The sequence below is a fragment of the Ochotona curzoniae genome, unplaced genomic scaffold (genome assembly GCF_017591425.1).
Source record: "Ochotona curzoniae isolate NIBS_2020 unplaced genomic scaffold, NIBS_Ocur_1.0 scaffold_3208, whole genome shotgun sequence".
In the NCBI taxonomy this organism is placed as follows: domain Eukaryota; kingdom Metazoa; phylum Chordata; class Mammalia; order Lagomorpha; family Ochotonidae; genus Ochotona; species Ochotona curzoniae.
The window spans coordinates 1,094,200-1,116,205 of record NW_024467106.1 but is presented as its reverse complement, the minus strand read 5'-3'; the positions used below and the strand labels follow the sequence as shown (position 1 = coordinate 1,116,205).

Here is a 22,006-nt window from a genome sequence, read left to right as displayed (position 1 = left end):
GGGGCTGCTGGGGCTGGGGCCGCTGGGGCTGGGGCTGCTGGGGCTGGGGCTGCTGGGGCTGGGGCCGGGGCGGGCAGTCCTGGAGCCCCCTCCCGCCTCTGGGGCCGGGGCGGGCAGTCCGGGAGCCCCCTCCCTGCCCTGCCTCCAGGCTGACTGCCTGGCTGTCCCCACTGCAGGCTACGAGGGCGTGTACTGCGAAGTCAACACAGACGAGTGTGCCAGCAGCCCCTGCTTACACAACGGCCGCTGCCTGGACAAGACCAACGAGTTTCTGTGCGAATGTCCTACAGGTGAACCTCCGCTGGGGACCGATGGGGGCTTTACCTGCTCTGTGCCCAAGGGGCAGGGCCAGACCCGACAGGAGCAGTGGGCCCAGGCCTCGCTGCATGTGCTGGCAGGGGGAGCCTGGGGGCAGGCGACCCTCTGCCCCCCCGAGCCTAGAAGCCGGGGGAGGCGAGAATCAAGTGAGCACTGAACCTGCAGTGGGCACGAAGGCGGCCAGGGAGGCTTGGGGAGGGGTCGGGGGCCTGAGGCAGCTGTGGCCACGAGCAGCTGCTTTGGGAGCAGGGGGCCCAAGGCAGCAGTGATGAGACCCTGTCTGGTCACAGGTTTCAGCGGGCACCTATGCCAGTATGATGTGGACGAGTGTGCCAGCACGCCCTGCAAGAACGGTGCCAAGTGCCTGGACGGACCCAACACCTACACCTGCGTGTGTGCTGAAGGTGTGGCTGGGTGGGTGGCATGCGGGTCTCCCTCTGCGTCCACCCTGGCTGGGGTGCCCTCCCCATCCCCCAGGCGGGCAGGAGTTACCCAGGCCCAGCCGGCAGTGCCCTGACCCCTCCTGTGTCCACCCCTCCCGCCACACAGGCTACACGGGGACCCACTGCGAGGTGGACATCGACGAGTGTGTCCCTGACCCCTGTCACTACGGCACCTGCAAGGACGGTGTGGCCACCTTCACTTGCCTGTGCCAGCCCGGCTACACTGGCCACCACTGTGAGACCAACATCAATGAGTGCTACAGCCAGCCCTGCCGCCACGGAGGCACCTGCCAGGACCGAGACAATGCTTACTTCTGCTTCTGCCTCAAGGGGACCACAGGTACTGGGCAGGGGCGGGGCCTTGCTGGCAGGGGCGGGGCCTTGCTGGCAGTGGTGGGGCCTCGCTGGCAGGGGCGGGACCTCGCTGGCAGGGGCGGGGCCTTGCTGGCAGGGCGGGGCCTGGGCAGGGGTCCGGGTGGCCCTCTGGGGCTTGGGAGCTGATGGCTTGGCCTCCCCTCCCCAGGTCCCAACTGTGAGATCAACCTAGATGACTGTGCCAGCAATCCCTGTGACTCGGGCACCTGCCTGGACAAGATTGATGGTTACGAGTGTGCCTGTGAGCCGGGCTACACAGGTGAGCTGGGCATCAGGAGGCCACGCTGCCCGCTGCGGCCACCAGCCTGCAGCAGGGTCCTAGGCAGGGTGGTCCCCGCCCCTGGCCATCCCTCCAGCTCAGGTCAGGCTCCTGTATCTGGCAGACAGCTGCTGCGGGGGGAGGGTTGGCCATCATGGGTGAGGGCAGTGCCAAGCCAGGGGAGTGGGCAGGGGGCTGCGGGGAGCCACATGTGGTGCTGAGCCCCCAGCCCTGCCCACCTGCCCACAGGCAGCCTGTGCAACATCAACATTGATGAGTGTGCCAGCAGCCCCTGCCGTAACGGTGGTACCTGTGAGGATGGCATCAATGCCTTCACCTGCCGTTGCCCCGAGGGTTACCACGACCCCACCTGCCTGTCCGAGGTCAATGAGTGCAACAGCAGCCCCTGTGTCCACGGGGTTTGCAAGGACAGTCTGAACGGGTACGGTGCGGGGAGGGCAGGCGCTCCCTGGCAGGGTGGACCCCAGCCCCGCCCCTCGCAGTGGCCCTGGGTGCCCGAGGGTCCTGGCACAGACCCCCCCGGGTTCGGGGTCCATGTTGGGGACGGGTGGAGCTTCCTGGCTCTGGACTGGTGGCATCCCAGTGTGAGTGCAACTGCCGGTCTGAGCCCGTGGACGCCTCTGGTCACCGCCAGGACTGCCCAGGCCCCAGGCTGTGGCTGACCTGCAGCGCGCCCACCCTCCCAGGTACACGTGTGACTGTGCCCCCGGCTGGAGCGGGACCAACTGTGATGTCAACAACAACGAGTGTGAATCCAACCCCTGTGTCAACGGCGGCACCTGCAGGGACATGACCGGTGGCTACGTGTGCACCTGCCGGGAGGGCTTCAGTGGTGAGCCAGGGCGAGCCTAGGGGCGGCTGTGGCCTTGCGACTCCCATGTACCTGCTGCCTGGCAGGGCGTGGAGCGGGCCCTGCTGACCGCCATCCCTCTCTGTCCAGGCTCCAACTGCCAGACCAATATCAACGAGTGTGCGTCCAACCCGTGCCTGAACCAGGGCACGTGTATAGATGACGTGGCTGGCTACAAGTGCAACTGCCCGCTGCCTTACACGGGTGAGGCCTTGGGGCGCGTGGCGTCACTGCGGGGCTGTCTCCCCACTGGCTCTAAGGGAGTTCTGGAAGGTTCTGTCCCGAGAGGCAGCCCCCTCCTCGGAATCAGGGCTGTGGTCTGGGGGTGGAGTTGCCGGGTGAGCAGAGACGGAGAAAGAGGTGCAGCAGAAGGTCCGCCCAGGGCCCCCGCGCCTTATCTGGCAGACCTTCCTGGGGCCTGCGGGATCCTTTGACCGCGGTTGGAGGGGAGCTCTTTGTGAACCGGAACAAGGAGCTCTCTGTTCCCAGGCGCAGGGGCGGGGCCGTCTCCCTGGGCTCCGCAGGGGTCGCGGGAAACGCTCCCCTCTCCCTCCGAGATTTGCAGGTCTGTGGTGCAGCCCGGGCTTGGGCCCAGGGCACTGCGGGGGCGGGGCTGGGGGCTGTGGCCGAGGGCAGGGGCCTGGATCTTGTCTCTGCCGGCCCGCCCCCGCCGCCCAGCACCCCCCAGCACCCCCCCAGGCCTGCGCTGCCGTCGGGGCGGGCGGGAGGAGCAGGCTGTGCTGACCGCTTCCTGGCTGCCCGCTTCCCGCTTCCCTTGCACAATTGTCGGAAATGCTGGCGGGGTTCCTGCCTGCCCGGGTCGCCGTGGAAACCAGTGGAAAGAAAGGGCCTGGGAAGCCGCCCCAGCAGGGCCAGGGGAGGTAGTGAGGCCCGGCTGATAACGGGACCCTGTGCCCTGTAAACAGGAAGGCGGCCGGCAGGGCAGTGTGCAGAGCTGGCCCCTTGCGCAGCCTGCTACCTGGGGGCAGCCTGCTACCTGGGGCGTTAGGTGCACCCGGAGCCCCTGGGGTCCGGCGGCCTGGGCTGGCTGCAGTCTCACTGCCTTTCTGGTCCCCTCAGGAGCCACCTGTGAGGGGGTCCTGGCCCCCTGCGCCCCCGGTCCCTGCAGGAATGCTGGCAAGTGCCAGGAGTCAGAAGACTATGAGAGCTTCTCCTGCATCTGCCCCCAAGGCTGGCAGGGTGAGGCGGGACCCCGGGCTGCGGCGGGGGCGGCGGGAGCCCCGGGCACCTGACCAGCCAGTGCCGTGGCGGGGCGCAGGTGCCTGAGTGGCGTGTCTCCCCCGCCTGCCGCAGGGCAGACCTGTGAGGTGGACATCAATGAGTGTGTGAAGAACCCGTGCCTCCACAGCGCCTCCTGTCAGAACACGCGTGGCGGCTACCACTGCCTCTGCCGGCCCGGGTACACAGGCCGCAACTGCGAGACCAACGTGGACGACTGTCGGCCCAGTGAGTGGCCCCTCCTGGAGGACAGAGGGGGACAGCGCTCCTGGGGATCCTGGAGCAGCCGCAGCCGTGGGGAGACGGGAGGCCGGAGCAGCCGCTGCCGTGGGGAGACGGGAGGCCCGAGCAGCCGCTGCCGTGGGGAGACGGGAGGCCCGAGCAGCCGCTGCCGTGGGGAGACGGGAGGCCCGAGCAGCCGCTGCCGTGGGGAGACGGGAGGCCGGAGCAGCTGCTGCCGTGGGGAGACGGGAGGCCCGAGCAGCCGCTGCAGGGCACATTGGAGGAGGGCAGTGCTCCTGGGGAGTCGGCTGAGCCTGGAGCGGGCTGGCAGTCTGTGGGGGCCGGCCTGGCGGTGCGCCCACCCCCTCTCAGGCCTGCCCTCCTGTTCCCCCACCACAGACCCATGTCACAATGGCGGCTCCTGCACAGACGGCATCAACATGGCCTTCTGCGACTGCCTGCCGGGTTTCCAGGGCGCCTTCTGCGAGGAGGACATCAACGAATGCGCCAGCAACCCCTGCCGCAACGGCGCCAACTGCACCGACTGCGTGGACAGCTACACCTGCACCTGCCCGGCCGGCTTCAACGGCATCCACTGTGAGCACAACATGCCGGACTGCACCGAGAGGTGGGTGGCGGCCCTCGGAGCCAGGGCCCTCAGAGCCAGGACCCTCCGAACCAGGGCCCTCTGAGCCCTCCAAGCCAGGGCCCTTGAGCCAGGACCCTCCGAGCCCTCCGAGCCCTCCGAGCCAGGGCCCTCGAGCCAGGACCCTCTGAGCCAGGACCCTCCGAGCCAGGACCCTCCGAGCCAGGACCCTCTGAGCCAGGGCCTTCGCGCTGCTTGAGCCGGCCTCTCCCGCTGCCTGTCTGGCCCCTTGGAGCTGCATGTCTTGGTGGCGGCCATGATGGGTCAGTGCTGGGGCCCCTGCCGCCCCCGTGGGAGGCCTGGCTTCCTCTTGGACCGGCCCCTGGTGCTGTGGGCATCCTCGGATGCCCCAGCAGGTAACAGAGCTCTCTCCATTTGTCCGCTGCTTCTCACTTGCTCCGTGCTGCAAGTGAAAGTAAATAACTACAAATCTAGAGACTGTCTCCATTTAAGATTTGATGTTGTTATTGGAAAGACAAATTTACAGAGAGGAGAGACAGATCTGTCCGCTGGTTCTACTTGTCAAATGGCCCCAGTGGCCAGGGCTAGTTCAGTTCAAAGCCAGGAGCCAGGAGCTTTTTCTGGGTTTCCCACGTGGGTGTAGGGACCCCAGTACGTGGGCCGTCCTCTGCTGCTTTCCCAGGCCACAAGCAGGGAGCTGGGTGGGAAGTGCAGCCGGGACTCGAACTGGTGCCCATATGAGATGGCTAACAGACAATGGCTCAACATGACCCACTATGGCAGAGATCCCCAAGGAAATGTACTTTTTCAAGTTCCCAAAGTGAGCAGGTGTCTCCCCCAGCTGGCAGGAACTTGTCCCTGTCCTGTGTCCCTCACTGGCAGGCTGCTAAGGTCCGTGCACGGTCACTCACACGGCCTGAGCAGGCTCTGTCTTCCTGCGTTTTTGGCCAAACCCCGCATCACCGGGTATGTGGCGAAGCCCTTCGTGTCACCAGCCCCTGTTGGAGGCGAAGGGATGGGTGCGGGACGTGAGCAGCCGAGGCCAGGCCTGGCCTGGAGGACCCTCTGCACGCCTCGCACGCCCCCGACCCTGCTCACGGTGGCCTGCCCCCCCCAGCTCCTGCTTCAACGGCGGCACGTGTGTGGATGGCATCGACTCCTTCACCTGCCTGTGCCCGGCCGGCCTCACGGGCAGCTACTGCCAGTACAACATTAACGAGTGTGACTCACGACCCTGCCTGCACGGCGGCACCTGCCAGGACAGCTATGGCACCTACAAGTGCACCTGTCCCCAGGGCTACACCGGCCCCAACTGCCAGGTGAGCGCCAGGCGGGGGCACGGCTGCCCGCCAGGCCGAGGCCCACTCCCCGGCCCCGGGACGGAGGGTGGCTCCTCGCGGGAGGGTGGCCAGGAGGACATGGCCGCCCGTCTGCGTGTATGACAACAGCTGTAAACATCCAGGCGGGCCTCGCGGGGAAGCGGGCTGCGCCGGGCTGCTGTGCAGACACCCCCAGGCTGCTCCTTGGGCGGGGGTCTGTTGCCCCAGAGGGGCCTCCCTGCGGGCACACTGACCCGCTTGCCACCCGCAGAACCTCGTGCGCTGGTGTGACTCATTGCCCTGCAAGAACGGAGGCCACTGCTGGCAGAGCAGCACCCGCTACCACTGCGAGTGCCTCAGCGGCTGGACCGGCCTCCATTGCGACGTGCCCAGCGTCTCCTGTGAGGTGGCTGCCCGCAAGCGAGGTAGTCCCCGCTCTCCCGCGCCCGGACCAGCCCAGACTCCCCTTCCCACCCCACGGGCCAGATTCACGCACTCCGTGCCCCCCACAGGCATGGACGTTGCCCAGCTGTGCCAGCACGGGGGCCTGTGTGTGGACGCAGACAACACGCACTATTGTCGCTGCCCGGCCGGCTACACGGGCAGCTACTGTGAGGACGAGGTGGACGAGTGCTCGCCCAGCCCCTGCCAGAACGGGGCCACCTGCACCGACTACCTGGGCGGGTACTCCTGCAAGGTGCGCTGTGTCCTGGGGTGGGCGGGCACCTGGGCGGGTACTCCTGCAAGGTGTGCTGCGTCCTGGGGCGGGCAGACCACCTGCCGGAGAGTGGCTGCTGAGCTCTGCCCCCTGCTCTGCCCCCTGCAGTGTGTGCCTGGGTACCATGGGGCCAACTGCTCCGAGGAGGTCAACGAGTGCCTTTCGCTGCCGTGCCAGAACGGTGGCACCTGCATCGACCTCACCAACAGTTACAAGTGCTCCTGCCCCCGGGGCACGCAGGGTGAGTGCCCGCCTGGGATGCCCGCACGTCCTCTGTGCCTCATGGGCCCAGGGCTGCTGCTGGGAAGCCAGGGCCTCCACCAAGGCCTTGGCTGCACGGGATGCGTGGGCGAGGGCTGGCCGGGGCGCGGCACCACGGCCCTGAGCCTGTCTGGGCCCCCAGGTGTGCACTGCGAGATCAACGTGGATGATTGCAGTCCACCCGTGGACCCCGCCACGCGGAACCCCAGGTGCTTCAACAACGGCACCTGTGTGGACCAGGTGGGCGGGTACAGCTGCAGCTGCCCACCGGGCTTCGTGGGCGAGCGGTGCGAGGGCGACGTGAATGAGTGCCTGTCCAATCCCTGCGACCCCCATGGCACTCAGGACTGCGTGCAGCGCGTCAACGGCTTTCATTGCGAGTGCCGCGCCGGCCACACTGGTGGGTGCTGCGGGCGGGGCGGGGCGGGGCTGCTCGACGGGGCGGCCCCTCACCTCCGCATCCTGTGCCGTGCCGTCCCACAGGGCGCCGCTGTGAGTCCGTCATCAATGGCTGCAGGGGCCGGCCCTGCAAGAATGGGGGCACCTGCGCCGTAGCAGCCAACACTGCCCGCGGCTTCATCTGCAAGTGCCCAGCGGTAGGCGGGGCCTGGGGCGGGGTCTGTGGTGGGCGGCGCCTGGGAAGCGGTGGGCGGGGCCTGTGGCGGGGTCTGTGGTGGGCGGTGCCTGGGGCGGGATCTGTGGTGGGCGGGGCCTGGGGCGGGCGGGGCCTGGGGCGGGGTCGGCGGTGGGCGGGGCCTGGAGGGGCCTTGGGCAGGTGCATGCTGGCTTTTCAGGTCATACAGCCTCCCCGGGGTCGGGGGTCTGCTGGAGCCGGGAATTGAACCCCTTATGCACCCTCCCCACAGGGCTTTGAGGGCGCCACGTGTGAGAATGACGCGCGTTCCTGCGGTAGCCTGCGCTGCCTGCATGGTGGCACCTGCGTCTCGGGCCCGCGCAGCCCCACCTGCCTGTGCCTGGCCTCCTTCACCGGCCCCCAGTGCCAGTTCCCGGCCAGCAGCCCCTGCGTGGGCAACAACCCCTGCTACAACCAGGGCAGCTGCGAGCCCACCGCCGAGAGCCCCTTCTTCCGCTGCCTGTGCCCTCCCAAGTTCAACGGGCTGCTCTGTCACATCCTGGACTACAGCTTTGGTGGCGGGGCGGGCCGCGACATACCGCCGCCGGTCATCGAGGAGGCGTGCGAGCTGCCCGAGTGCCGGGAGGACGCGGGCAACAAGGTGTGCAGCCTGCCGTGCAACAACCATGCGTGCGGCTGGGACGGCGGCGACTGCTCGCTCAACTTCAACGACCCGTGGAAGAACTGCACGCAGTCTCTGCAGTGCTGGAAGTACTTCAGCGATGGCCGCTGCGATGCCCAGTGCAACACCCCTGGCTGTCTCTTCGACGGCTTTGACTGCCAGGGCGCGGAGGGCCACTGCAAGTAAGGCCGGGTGGGCGGGGCCGGCGGGTGGGCGGGGCCGGTGTGGGCGGGCGTGGCCGGCGGGTGGGCGGGGCGCAGCAGGTGTCCTGAGCCCCGCCCCGCCTGCCTCCCACAGCCCCCTGTACGAGCAGTACTGCCAGGACCACTTCAGCGACGGACACTGCGACCAGGGCTGCAACAGTGCCGAGTGTGAGTGGGACGGGCTGGACTGCGCGGAGCACGTGCCCGAGCGCCTGGCGGCCGGCACGCTCGTGGTGGTGGTCCTCCTGCCGCCCGAGCAGCTCCGGAACAGCTCCTTCCACTTCCTGCGGGAGCTCAGCCGCCTGCTGCACACCAACGTGGTGTTCAAGCGCGACGCCCAGGGCCAGCGGATGATCTTCCCCTACTATGGCCGCGAGGAGGAGCTGCGCAAGCACCTGGTCAAGCGAGCCGTCGGGGCCGAGGGCTGGGCCGCGCCCGGGAGCCTGCTGGGCCGCGTGCTGCCCGGGAGCGGGGCCGAGCGCCGGCGCAGGGAGCTGGACCCCATGGACGTGCGCGGGTGAGCGGGGCGCCCACGTCGGGACTCCCGAGGCCGCGCGGCGGCCCTGTCCTGGCCCCGTGGGAGGCCGAGCGTGCTGACTGGCGTGTCTGCAGGTCCATCGTGTACCTGGAGATTGACAACCGACAGTGCGTGCAGTCGTCCGTGCAGTGCTTCCAGAGCGCCACCGACGTGGCCGCCTTCCTGGGGGCGCTGGCCTCGCTGGGCAGCCTCAGCATCCCCTACAAGATTGAGGCCGTGCAGAGTGAGTGGCACCCCTGCCCGGACGCGGGCGCGCCGAGCTCCCCGGGCCCGTCCCGCTGGGCGGGTGTTGGTTCAGAATCATTAGGGCCTGTTTTTTTCCCTCTCTCTGTTTTAAATAAATAAATAAGCGGGCGAGGGACGCATCGATCGGTGTCATGTGAAGTGTTGAAGTTTGTATCTGGAAAATCCCCCTAAATCCTTTGTCTTAGCAGTTCGATGCCCGAGCCGAGATTTGAAGTCGGCTAATCCTTCTCCCTTAAAGGGGAAGAAAGTGAGCCGGCTGGAGACCCAGGCGGCTGGTGCAGGAGAGAATTTAGCGATAGTTTGCAATTCTGATGAAGCGCCTGCAAAATGACCTCCTTTCGGGGGGCGGGCTGGAGGCGCGGGGCGGGCGCAACACCGCCAGTCGGCTCACGGCGGGCGCCTGGCCGCCGCCCCGCGCCTGCCTGCAGGTAAGACGGTGGAGCCGCCGCCACCCTCGCAGCCGCACCTCATGTACGTGGCCGCCGCCGCCTTCCTGCTGCTTTTCTTCCTCGGCTGCGGGGTGCTCCTGTCACGCAAGCGCCGGCGGCAGCATGGCCAGCTCTGGTTCCCCGAGGGCTTCAAGGTGTCGGAGGCCAGCAAGAAGCGGCGCGAGCCCCTGGGCGAGGACTCGGTGGGCCTCAAGTGAGTCGGGGAGGGGCGGCGGCCCTGGTGGCGGGGATGGTGGCAGAACCCCACGGCCGGCCGGGCCCCCTGAGGCTTCCGGCTGCGGAGGGGCTGCCTGGGGGTCGGCGCCCAGCTCAGTCCCGCGTCCTTGCCCGCAGGCCCCTGAAGAATGCCTCGGACGGGGCCCTCATGGACGACAACCAGAACGAGTGGGGCGACGAGGACCTGGAGACCAAGAAGTTCCGGGTGAGTCCCGTGGCAGCCGGCCTGCCCCGGGGGGGCGTCTCACCGAGAGCCCCGCCTGACGGGCTCCTGCCCTTCTGCCTCTCCTGCAGTTCGAGGAGCCCGTGGTTGTCCCCGAGCTGGATGACCAGACGGACCACCGGCAGTGGACGCAGCAGCACCTGGACGCTGCCGACCTGCGTGTGTCGGCCATGGCCCCCACGCCGCCCCAGGGCGAGGTGGACGCCGACTGCATGGACGTGAACGTGCGTGGGCCTGGTAAGAGCAGCCGGCACCTGGACCTGCCCGGCCCGTCCAGTGCCGTTCCGCAGTCAGGTTGCTGAGTTCCTCCGCCCCTGCATGCCCAGGCTGCCTTGGGAGACACCAAGCTGCTGTGTTCCAGCCGAGCCTGGGGCCCGGGGCAAGCTGGGAAGGAGCCAGCAGTGTCTCTGTTGCCCACGTGGAGTTGGTAGCTCTGACGTGCGGGCTTTGGAGCGAGGCGTGTGTGTGCATATGCGTGGGACGTGGGATCCACACAGCCACTCCTGTCTCCCAGGACTGGCCCGCCTGCTTCCGGAGCCTGGCCGGGCCTCCCGCTGCAAACTGCCCCGTCTGTCCTTGCTGCCCGGTGCCTGGCCGGGCCGCCCGCTCTGAGCTGCCCGTCTGGGCCGCCCGCTCTGAGCTCCCCTCTGTCCTTGCTGCCCAGAGCCCGTCCGGGCCACCCACTCTGAGCTGCCCGTCCGGGCTGCCCACTCCAAGCTGCCCGTCTGTCCTTGCTGCCCTGTGCCTGGCCGGGCCGCCCGCTCTGAGCTGCCCATCTGTCCTTGCTGCCCAGTGCCCGTCTGGGCCGCCCGCTCCGAGCTGCCCGTCTGTCCTTGCTGCCCGGTGCCTGGCCAGGCCGCCCGCTCTGAGCTGCCTGTCTGTCCTTGCTGCCTGGTGCCCGGCCGGGCCGCCCGCTCTGAGCTGCCTGTCTGTCCTTGCTGCCCATCCGGGCCGCCAACTCTGAGCTGCCCGTCTGTCCTTGCTGCAGATGGCTTCACCCCGCTCATGATCGCCTCCTGCAGCGGAGGCGGCCTGGAGACGGGCAACAGTGAGGACGAGGAAGACGCACCTGCCGTCATCTCGGACTTCATCTACCAGGGCGCCAGCCTGCACAACCAGACTGACCGCACCGGTGAGACGGCGCTGCACCTGGCCGCCCGCTACTCGCGCTCCGACGCCGCCAAGCGCCTGCTGGAGGCCAGCGCCGACGCCAACATCCAGGACAACACCGGGCGCACCCCGCTGCACGCGGCCGTGTCTGCGGACGCTCAGGGCGTCTTCCAGGTGGGTGCTGCCTTCCGTGGCTCTGGCTCGGCTGGGGCCAGCTGCCTCCTGCTTTGTCCTCCGAGAGAGGTTCCAGGGAAGGCTCCCAGCCCTCTCCGTTGTCCTCTTGGCCAGGCTGGCTGGAAGGGGCTCTCACAGGGCCCCACCCAAGGCAGGCTCTGGGCTCCTCCGTGGCCCTGCTGCAGCCCCTGGAGGGTCCTGCCGGCAGTACGGCCTGTGGCTGCCAGAAGGCAGCGTCTGCGCCAGATTTGGCCCCGTGGCCCTGCAACAGCCTCGCCGGGGAGCCCCTGGGAAGGGGGATTGAGTGGGGATTTGGAGGCCTGGGTCTCAGGTACACATCCTTGCACGCACGGGCTTTGTATGCTGCCAGCAGCCGGTTGGGAAGCCTGCAGCCCCGGAGCGGGGGCAGCAGGATCAGAAGCCAGGGTGCTCCTGCACAAAGCCTGCCATGTGTAGCATGACGAGCTGGCATTCCAGGAACAGACAAGGCCCGCGGCCAGCCAGGGGGATTGCACAGGAGGAGCTCTCTGGGTGGTTGGGTGGCTCCAGGGCGCGGGTGGCAGCAGCCGGTGGCGTGACTCACTCGGCTTGCACCGACCACCTCCTGGCAGAGGGCCACCGTCTGACCCTCAGGACACCTGGAGCTTGCCCACTCTGCCGTGGCACCATGAGCTGGGGTACAGCAGGGCCACATGTGGTCCTGATGCAGCCGCATCGCCAAGGGCTCCCTTCCTGTAGCCGTGCGGATCTCAGGAGGGGCGTGGTCTATAGCCGACCCCGGCCTGACTCCTCCCCGCCCGCCTAGATCCTGATCCGTAACCGAGCCACAGACCTGGACGCACGCATGCATGACGGCACCACGCCGCTGATCCTGGCCGCCCGCCTGGCCGTGGAAGGCATGCTGGAGGACCTCATCAACTCACACGCCGACGTCAACGCCGTGGACGACCTGGGTAAGCGTGGCACCCGTCCCGCCGGGGCCTGGGTGGAAGCAGGGAAGCCAGGCCAGGGCTGCCGCACAACCCGCCCTCTGTCACCGCTCCAGGCAAGTCGGCGCTACACTGGGCAGCTGCTGTGAACAATGTGGACGCCGCCATCGTCCTGCTCAAGAACGGCGCCAACAAGGACATGCAGAACCACAAGGTGCCCGGGCGCTAGCTGGGCGCGGGGCGGCCGGTCAGCTGTGTGGCCCTGCCTGCGGCTGGCAGTAGCCGGAAGGCTGAGGACTCAGGGTACTGGGGGTCCCCAAGTGTGAGTGGTCCCTCTCTCACTGCCCACCTGCCACCTCCGCCCCACCAGGCGGGGGGCCGTCTGCCGGGCCGAGCCGGCCCCTTCTGTCTGTGCTGGTCTTCTGTGCTGCTCCACCTGCTCCCGGTCCATGGCAGACCGAGGGAGGCCCTGTCCCTATGGGGAGACCCTCCTGACGCTCCCTGATGGCCACAGAGCCTCGTGCATCCACACAGCGGCTGGTCCACCGAGCGATGGGCGAGACCCAGGGCTGAATCGCCAGGGCCACCTGGTGGCCCTGAGACTGGCCGGAGTTGTGCCGTATCCTGGCGACTTTGGATCTAGCTGGGGGTGGAGTTCCGGTTAACCACAGGCCCCAGGGGGAAAGGCTTAAGGTGTCAGGGTAGCATCCAGCTGGGCCTTCGCACTCCTCACCCCTGCCCATGCCTGCACCCCCAGGAGGAGACGCCCCTGTTCCTGGCCGCCCGCGAGGGCAGCTACGAGACGGCCAAGGTGCTCCTGGACCACTTCGCCAACCGGGACATCACGGACCACATGGACCGCCTGCCGCGTGACATCGCCCAGGAACGCATGCACCATGACATCGTGCGGCTGCTGGACGAGTACAACCTGATGCGAAGCCCCCCGCTGCATGGCCCTGCCCTGGGCGGCACGCCCACCCTGTCTCCCCCGCTCTGCTCGCCTGGCGGCTACCTGGGCAACCTCAAGCCGGCCGTGCCGGGCAAGAAGGCCCGTAAACCCAGCAGCAAAGGCTTGGCCTGCAGCGGCAAAGACCCCAAGGACCTCAAGGCACGGCGGAAGAAGTCGCAGGACGGCAAGGGCTGCCTGCTGGACACCTCCAGCATGCTGTCGCCCGTGGACTCCCTGGAGTCACCCCACGGCTACCTGTCCGACGTGGCCTCACCGCCTCTGCTGCCCTCACCATTCCGGCAGTCCCCATCCGTGCCTCTCAGCCACCTGCCCGGCATGCCTGACACCCACCTGGGCCTTAGCCACCTGAGCGTGGCCACCAAGCCAGAGATGGCGGCGCTGGGTGGCGGCGGTGGCCGGCTGCCCTTCGAGCCCGGCCCTCCGCGCCTGTCCCACCTGCCGGTGGCCTCCGGCAGTGGCACGGTGCTGGGTGCCAGCGGCGTGGGAGGGGCCGTGAATTTCGCGGTGGGTGGGGCGGCCGGCCTGAACGGCCAGTGCGAGTGGCTCTCCCGGCTGCAGAACGGCATGGTACCGAACCAGTACAGCCCTCTGCATGGCAGCACGGCCGCCGGGGGCTTGAGCACGCAGGCGCCGACCCTGCAGCACGGCATGATGGGCCCGTTGCACAGCGGTGTGTCTGCCAACACCCTGTCCCAGATGGTGAGCTACCAGGCCCTGCCCTCCGCGCGGCTGGCTGCCCAGCCTCCCCTGGTGCCAACACAGCAGGTTGCACCGCAGAACTTACAGCTGCAGCCGCCACAGGGCCTGCAGACGGCACCGCAGGCGCACCTCGGCGTGGGCTCAGCGGCCTCCAGCCACCTGGGCCGGAGCTTCCTGGGCAGCGAGCAGAGCCAGGCGGACGCTCAGCCACTGGGCCCCAGCAGCCTGCCGGTGCATACCATTCTGTCCCCGGAGGGCCAGGCGCTGCCCACCTCGCTCCCGTCCTCGCTGGCCCCGCCCATGACCACGGCACAGTTCCTCACGCCGCCCTCCCAGCACAGTTGCTCCTCGTCGCCCGTGGACAACACGCCCAGCCACCAGCTGCAGGTGCCCGAGCACCCGTTCCTCACACCGTCCCCCGAGTCCCCTGACCAGTGGTCCAGCTCCTCGCCGCACTCCAACATCTCCGACTGGTCCGAGGGCGTGTCCAGCCCGCCCACCAGCATGCAGCCCCCGCTCGCCCACATCCCTGACGCCTTCAAGTGACGGCCGTGCGTGCCCCAGCGGACGCACCAGCGGGCTCGCCGGGCGTGGCCCGGGGCCGACCAAAGGAGTCTTCTTTTTGGAACAAAAGCAATTTTGTAATACAAAATCTGAGGACGGGGATTTCAACTTTTTTTTTTAGTATTTATTTATGCACTCTTACTTTACACAGGAACATTGCCTGTTTATGTTCTGTCTCCTGCAGCTCCAAGCAAAAACTGCTCCCTGGTGGAAGGGAGCAGGCGGCAGTCAGAGCTGCGCTTCCCCCTTGGGGGACCGGACACACTCGCCATCCGTAAATGCCACTTATTTATTGAGCTCTGTTTTTTCTTTCTTTTTTTTTTTTTTTTTTTTGTAATTGTCAAAATCCTAAAAGGAACGTTGGGGAGACGCTGGAGCCCGGCCCACGCGTGCGAGGGCCGCCCACCCCGCCCTGCCTGCCTCTGCACCAGGTGTGTGTTGAGTGGCCCGAGGGCCAGCCGCAGCCGTCCTCAGACACGTGGAGGGCGGAAGTGGACTGTGGGGCGTGCCAGGACCCCCGTGGGGAGTTGTTACTCTGAGCCCAGGATGGCGCTGGGCCCCGGTGATCTGGGCTCACCTGCCCGCTCCTTGCTAGCTGAGGCCGTGGCTGTTGGTGCCCGGGGACAGCTCGGGCACACCGCCGGCCAGGGCCCCGGGCAGCCCCGTGGTGGGCTGGCCTGGGAGGGCGTGGGAGACGTGTCCAGTATCGGCTTGTGGCAGAGCAAGTGTCAGTAGATGTTCAAGGTGGATTTTGTTTAAGAAATCTGAGTGACGCGGTCCTCCCCGCGTGCGGTCCTCCCCGCGTGCGGTCCTCCCCGCGTGCGGCCCCGGCGGCCACTGTGAGGGCACCGCGGTGCTGTCCCTGGGGGCGTGGTCCAGGGCACTGTCGCTGTTTTATAAAATAGAGTGTAGTTTACAGACAAAGGAAGCTTTTTTTTTTTAAGTGGTCTACATGCAAAACTGTAGATGCTGAAGATGATGTATTTTTTCCATCTTTTTGTTAACTGATTTGCAATAAAAACGATACTGAGGATCGGGCAGCTGTGCTCACCTTGGCGCTGGCCTTGGCTCCCTTCTCGAGGGGCTGGGGGGGAGGGGAGGGCGTCGTGCTGTGAGGCAGCTGAGCAGCCTTGGCCCTTGGGGTCTCTGGCAGGAGAATGGTGGAGTGGCCGCCCCACAGGAACCCAGAGTTGTGTCCACTTCAGCAGCGCAGTGTAGCTCTGCTGACCAGGGGACTGTTGCATCTGGGGGGGTCCTGCACTCGGGGTTCTCCCAGCCCTCTCGGCAAGGGGCAAGGGGCTCCTCCCCAGAGGGCCCCCGAATGTAGTGAGCCCTGGAAGGTGGTCGCAGAGGGAGGGCTGAGGAAGCATGTGGCATGGCATAGTCCGGAAGCTTCTGTGGAAGCCCAGCGCAGCCGGCGAAGAGCAGTCCCCGGCCAGCTCCGGCCCCCGGGCCAGGTTGGGGTTTCCACAGATGACCAGAGCGCCTGGGGTGTCCCCCTTTGAAGAGCCATATCTCCAGCCTGCCCTGGCCCAGAACGGGTGAGGGTGGTCCTCCCTGGCATCGCGACAGTGGCCTGGCTGGACTGGGGCCCAGGAATCCCGGCTGCCTTAAGGCCTACTCCTGGGTCAGGCAGTGAAAGCCATTTGTCCAGCAGCTGCTGGGCGGGTCGGCAGGGCCCCAGCCTGCCTTGCCTGTCTTGGCTGGGCCATTTGGCAAACATTGAGTGCCACTGGGGCCCTTCTGGATGGGACCAGCTTTGGAATCTGAGCCGGGAAGCAGCTGGTCCCACCCCCACCCCGTACGAGGCCAGAGGCCTGCAGGCTTGAGTGACAGGTCCCCTACTGTGCCCCCAGGGACTCCTGGCCATTTATCAGATCCACTTGTTGGAAAGACAAGAGTTAGAGGAGAGAGGCCTCCCTTTGCAGGTTCACTATCCAGACGGGCACAATGACCAGGGCCAGGCTGAAACCAGAAACTCCACATGGGTCTCCCAGTGAGTGCGGGGTCCAGCACTGGGTGTGTTAAAGGGGAGCTGGATGGGAAGTGGGGCAGCTGGGACTCGAACCAGCGTCCATATGGGATGGTAGTGTTACAGGTGGCAGTTTAGCCTGCTGCACCACAGCGCCGCCCCGACACTTGGGTCTTGTGCCTACCTGCCCGCTGTCCGGCACCGAGTGTCCGAGCAGGGCTTGGGACTCGGAGGCCCTCGGTAGCGCCTGTGCAGCTGTGAGTCCTGTAGGGTCTGTTTGCTGGGCAGGTCTGACCCCACAAGCCAGCCGAGCCAAGGAAGACGACACCCCCAGGGCGTGCCTGGGTCCCGGAAGCCCTTCTCCATCAGGGCAGCTGCCACAGTGGCGGGCCCCAGGGCTGGGCCAGCAGTGGGCAGCGGCTGCAAAGGGGGAGGGGCCCTGCTGTGGACAGGACGGGGGGGGTGTGTTCTGGAACTGTACCGTAGATGCACATTGCCCGGTGCCATGGCACTCAAGCCACTGGGTGCGTGCAAGATGGCTGACTGGGGGGCCTGTCAAGCCACCACCTATGACATGGGTGGCCAGCGTCAGCACTGGCTGCTCCACATCCCGTCCAGCTCCCTGCTTGGGGCCCGGGAGGGCAGTGGAGGACGGATTCCTTCACGCCCGTGGGGAGCTGGGTGGGGCTGCAGGCTCCTGGCTTCAGCCTGGCGCGGTTGCCGTTGCCGCGGCCGTTTGTCATTGCCTCTCAAATAAACAAGTCATATTTCTTAAAAAAGATGGTTCATTTGAGGCAGTTAACTGATCAGGGCTGTGTCCGCGAGGGGGTGGAGGAGTAGAGACAGTTCCAGAAGCTGGTCAGCTGCGTCCCTGCCCCCAGCAGGAGCTTCTGGACGGAGTTCAGGGTTCCCCGCTCGGCCTGGCCCACGCAGGCCCCGTGGCTGTGGGGCATGACCAGCAGGTCCCTGGCCGCGGTTGCTCCCCTCCCCGTCCCCAGCTGGGCTGTTGGCTGTGGTCCTCCAGGCCTGGACAGCATCCTCAGGGGAGACGTGAGGCCCCTCGCTGCAGGGCATTCCCCACCCCGGCCCCGCCGGCACTCCCCCTGCACGCTGCAGCTGTGGCCTTCCGCAGGACCCAGACTCAGCCCTGCACAGGACTGGCCTGGGACTTCCACTGGGTCATTAAGGAAAACAGACTCCCACCCAGGGCTTGCGGGGCCTCGCTGTGTGGGAGGACTCCCACCCGGGGTGCGTGGAGCTTTGAATGAGGGGAGGACTCCCACCCGGGGCGTGCAAGGAGGACTCGCACACGGGGTGCATGGAGCTTTGCCATGAGGGGAGGACGGTGAGTGCCAGGCCAGGAAAAGGGGCCTCCCAGGACAGGCGCCCTTTGATACCAAGGCCTTAGGCGGGCAGTGTCCTAGAGGCCAGCCCGTTCCTGCCATTTAAGCCCAGGGCTGCAGCCACCCCAGGTCACACGGGGCCTTCCTGCTTGCGTGTCTGCCAACTCGGAGCTGGCAGCACGTCCTTACTCTTGATGCTTGGGACACAGGACCCCCGCCCGGGTCTGAGCCAGAGCAGCCACAGCCAAGTCAGCGCACCTCGTGTCACTGCCCCCTCCCCTGGCACCGGCCGTGAAGTCAGGGGGACCCCCGGGGGCCAGGACAGACCCCCCCTGTGGAATGCTGCATCCTGCAGGCTGTGCTGGCACCCCTCTGCTTCCCATGCAGCTCCCTGCTCATACCCTGGGAAAGAATCCAAGTGCCTAGGACCCTGCACCTACCAGGGAGACCCGGATGAAGCTGCTGGCTCCTGGCTTCAGATCAGCTCAGCTCTGGTCATGGTGGCCACGTGAGGAGTGAACCAGCAGATGGAAGATCTGTCTTTCCTTGTCTGCAAGACTGCTTTTCAAAATATATATATATAATCTGTTTAAAAACTGTTTTTAAAAGTATTTCTTTTTAAAAGATTTAATTGCAAAGTCAGATATACAAATAGGAGGAGAGACAGAGAGGAAGATCTTCCATCCAATGGTTCACTCCCCAAGTGGCTGTAACGGCTGGAGCTGAGCTGATCTGAAGCCAGGAGACAGCAGCTTCTGTTGAGTCTCCCACATGGGTGCAGGTCCCAAGGCTGTGGGCCGTCCTCAACTGCTTTCCCAGGCCACAGGCAGGGAGCTGGATGGGAAGTAGGGCTGCTGGGATTAGAACCGGCGCCCATATGGGATCCTAGCGCGTTCAAGATGAGGATTTTAGCCGCTAGGCCACCGCGCCAGGTCCTTGAAAAGTCTTTCATGATGGCCCAAGTGGCCCCACTTGTTCCCACAGTTCTGATGGGAGGTCTGAATGCCTTGTGTGGACGGACACTGCTTGAGGCCCTGCCAGGCAGACAACAACGCTCGGGAGGCCCCCGCTGCATGGACGGACGCCGCTCAGGTCCCTGCTGGATGGATGGACACTGCTCAGGTCCCCCACCCGATGGACGGACGCGGCTCAGGGCCCCCACCGGATGGACGGACGTGGCTCAGGGGCCCCCACTGGTGGGCGGAAGCCGCTCAGAGTCCCCCACTGGTGGGTGTGGCCTGACCTGTGGCCAGGACTCCCACTGTGGCCGTCACTGTCATTCACTGGTGTCCCTGGTGCCCAGGTGCAGCCTCTGCCGTGGACACTGCTCCTGCCACGGGGGGGACACAGGCTGTAACTGCAGGTGCCTCAGCACCATGCACAGGGACCCGGGGTGCAAGGTGCTGCCTGCCCGCCATGGGGGGACGGTGCCTGCATGTTCTGCCTCTGCTCTGTCACTTATGGACAGGAGTAGCCCCGCCAGAGCGGGCAGCTGCACCATCAGGGCTGTCTCGTTTTAAAGATTTATTGACTCATCTGGAAGGCAGAGTGAGAGAGAGAAATCTTCAATCCTCTTCATTGCCCAAATGACCGTAACATCTGGGGCTGGGCCGGTCCAAAGCTGGGAGTCCCACGTGCGTGCAGGGACTCAAGCATTGGGCGTCCTCCACTGCTTTCCCAGGGGCATCAGCAGGGAGCTGCATGGGAAGTGGAGCAGCCGGGGCCTGGCCTGGCATTCACTATGCCTCAACCCCAGGGGTGTCGCTTCTTCATAGCTCCCATCTCTACCTGCAGTGCGGTGCTCTCTGGCCAGGTGCCCTGCCGGCAGCAGGGTGACCACATGGGCTGAGCCAGAGCAAGTGCAGAGCCCCCACAGGGAGTCCAGAGCTGGAGCTGGGGGACTGGAGAGCAGGTGCTGCGGGCTGGGGTGACCTGTGTTCCAGGCGCTCAGCCTCCCCGGCTCCTCGGCGCCCACCCCGGCTGACCAGGCCCCGGCTCCTCGGCGCCCACCCCGGCTGACCAGGCCCTGGCTCCTCGGCGCCCACCCAGGCTGACCAGGCCCCGGCTCCTTGGCGCCCACCCTGGCTGACCAGGCCCCGGCTCCTCGGCGCCCACCCCGGTGACCAGGAGATGGTACTCTGCCTCCCTCTGCTGGCAGGACCCCATTACTGCTGTGTCAGCCGGCAGGTGCCAGGAGAGGGTTGCTGGGCAGGGGGGCTTCAGTCCACCTGTGTAACTGACCTCGAGGCAGCTCTGATGAGGGTGCTGTCTGTGTCCGGAGGGTGCCTGTGAGGCCCAGAGCTGTTAGGCACCTGGCAACCCACACCCTGGGGCCCTTACCGGCTGCCCCAGGGCCCCGTGCCATTGGCCATCTGCTGTTCCCAGTTCACCCCATCCTATCTGTCAAACTTCTGACAGGTCACACTTGTCCACTGCACACACGTGTGCTGCTGACGTGTGCCAAACTGCAGCAACAGGGCTTGTTCCCACCCCCGAGGGTTGTCCCAGGCCGGGCCCCTCCACCCATCCTGGCTGCCACAGGGGCTGTCTCTCCTTGACGTCCGCGGAGAGAGAGCCTCCGGGAGGCCAAATGGACCCCACCCACCTTGCCCGCTGGCCCCTCATGCAGAGGTCCTGTCCACAAGGCCCAGGTGGGTCGCCCCCCACGCGTCCCCCTCGGGCTGTCCTACTCCAGGCCTGGCCCCAGCCGTACGTGGCAAGCAGACCTGCCCAGGGTCATGGGGCTGATAAAGTCCCAGGGCAGCTTTCCTGTGTCCTCGTGTGGACACCTGCCTCATCCCAGGGCTCACTTCCTGTGTCCAGTGCTTCATCTGGGACTGGGTGGGCTGGTACAGGCAAGGAGCAGAGGCTCGGAAGAGCTGGCCCAGGATGCCCAACTGGGTGATGGCCAGGGGTCTCCAGTTCCAAGAAGGTGGCAGAGCTGCAAACAAGTTGGGCAGCCTTGCTCCAACCACCTGGCCCTCACCTCCACAGTGGCACCCAGGCCCCGAGCTGGCCTGGGCTGAAGCCGGTGCAGACCCTGAGCTGGCCTGCCCTACAGACCATGGACGCAGGCTGTGCAATGGCTGTTCCGCCCCACGGTGGTGGGGAGCGTGGGGTGGAGGCCGGACGGCAGGGTCCTGCCTTGGAGGAGCGCTCACAGCTGCAGGGTTGGGAAGCAGCCTGCCTCCCGGGGTGGGGCGGGGTGGCCTCTGCTGCCCCTTGCCTGGCTCTGGGAGTCCCGGGCTGGGGATGCCAAGTGGGGTCCCTCAGAGTGTCAGCCACACCGCTTTTCCTATGCCGGACAAGCAGAAGCCAGCAGCCAATCCAGTACGCCCCTGTAGTGTCACTTTAGTTAATGTACCATAAAGAAAAAACTCAGAGGGGCCACCTCGCAGTCTGTGACCCAGCATGTTTTTTGGAGGGATCACCACATGCTGAGTGCCCAGCCGATGCCATGGCGTGGCCCATGTGCTGTGTGTGGCATGGCAGAGGGACCTCAGACCCCTTCTCGCCCACCTGGGGGGAGCTCCACCTGTACCCTGCCTCCCAGGAAGAGCCAGAGGGACTTGGCAGAGACTGGCGGACGCTGTGGGCTGGGCAGGGCAGGCACCACCGCCCAGTGTCACCCCGCACGTCCTGGGAGCCCCAGGCTGTGCCCATGGTCCCTGTGAGATGGGGCCCAGGTGCTCAGGGAGGCTGAGGGGGCTGGCAGAGCGCACGCAGCACCCAGGGGAAGGGCTGGCCGCCACGCAACTCCAGGACCAGGACCCAGGTGCACCCCCCGCCCCACAGCGGGCAACGAGCAGGTCTGAGGATGAAGGCGCAGCTGTGGAGGTAACGGCTGCCCCATGGCCCAGGGCCGGGCTGGTCTCTGCAGTGGCTGGCTGGCTTCGCCTCGCCTCCCCTCCCTGGCGCACAGGAACAGGATCCAGGAACCTGGGTCAAAGGCCCGTGTGTGCAGGGGGGTGGCCGAGGCCACGTCCTACCACGTGCCCTCCAACAGGTCGGGCGAATGTTAGCAGAGCGGCCGCAGCGCCACGTCGCCGGCCCCACCTGGGGCTGCGTCCGCGCCTGCCTCCCGCCGGGCCGTCCCGGGCAGGTCCACGCGGCCGCCGGGCCGTCCCGGGCAGGTCCACGCGGCCGCCGGGCCGTCCAGGGCAGGTCCACGCGGACTCCGGGCCGTCCAGGGTAGGTCTACGCGGCCGCTGGGCCGTCCCGGGGCAGGTGCGCAGGGGAGTGGCCCGATCGCCCGCTCCGGGGACGCAGCCTGGCTCGGCGCCTGGGCGCGCCGGGGGTCTCGCAGGCCCCCGGTCAGTGGCGCGGTGAGTAGCGCGGATGAGCGCCCCGGGCCTGGGGTCCCCTACCGGTCCCCGTGCCCACGCCAGCCGTAACCAGGCAACGGCGCGCAGGCGCAGTCGGGCGCGGCGGTGCGGCGCATGCGCGGCCGCCCGTCTCCGAGGCCAACGGCAGGCCGGACAG

At 66.8% G+C, this 22,006-nt stretch overlaps 1 protein-coding gene across 2 annotated transcripts in view; it reads left to right on the top strand.

Annotated features, from left to right (window-relative positions):
- Positions 1-15,247, top strand: part of NOTCH1 (notch receptor 1) — a 29,171-nt gene extending 13,924 nt beyond the window's left edge. For both annotated transcript variants that reach the window (XM_041004303.1, XM_041004302.1), the window contains 26 exons: positions 177-290; positions 609-722; positions 868-1,101; positions 1,285-1,395; positions 1,645-1,837; positions 2,103-2,248; positions 2,357-2,470; positions 3,347-3,466; positions 3,581-3,733; positions 4,127-4,355; positions 5,452-5,653; positions 5,925-6,078; positions 6,166-6,350; positions 6,480-6,612; positions 6,775-7,032; positions 7,116-7,228; positions 7,499-8,070; positions 8,186-8,608; positions 8,704-8,852; positions 9,304-9,517; positions 9,658-9,745; positions 9,835-10,000; positions 10,752-11,047; positions 11,853-12,000; positions 12,093-12,190; positions 12,734-15,247. In XM_041004303.1, the coding sequence (XP_040860237.1) occupies positions 177-290; positions 609-722; positions 868-1,101; positions 1,285-1,395; positions 1,645-1,837; positions 2,103-2,248; positions 2,357-2,470; positions 3,347-3,466; positions 3,581-3,733; positions 4,127-4,355; positions 5,452-5,653; positions 5,925-6,078; positions 6,166-6,350; positions 6,480-6,612; positions 6,775-7,032; positions 7,116-7,228; positions 7,499-8,070; positions 8,186-8,608; positions 8,704-8,852; positions 9,304-9,517; positions 9,658-9,745; positions 9,835-10,000; positions 10,752-11,047; positions 11,853-12,000; positions 12,093-12,190; positions 12,734-14,191 (6,185 nt within the window). In that variant the 3' untranslated portion in view covers positions 14,192-15,247. The remainder of the gene's footprint in view (positions 1-176; positions 291-608; positions 723-867; positions 1,102-1,284; positions 1,396-1,644; positions 1,838-2,102; positions 2,249-2,356; positions 2,471-3,346; positions 3,467-3,580; positions 3,734-4,126; positions 4,356-5,451; positions 5,654-5,924; positions 6,079-6,165; positions 6,351-6,479; positions 6,613-6,774; positions 7,033-7,115; positions 7,229-7,498; positions 8,071-8,185; positions 8,609-8,703; positions 8,853-9,303; positions 9,518-9,657; positions 9,746-9,834; positions 10,001-10,751; positions 11,048-11,852; positions 12,001-12,092; positions 12,191-12,733) is intronic.
- Positions 15,248-22,006: the final 6,759 nt, after the last annotated feature.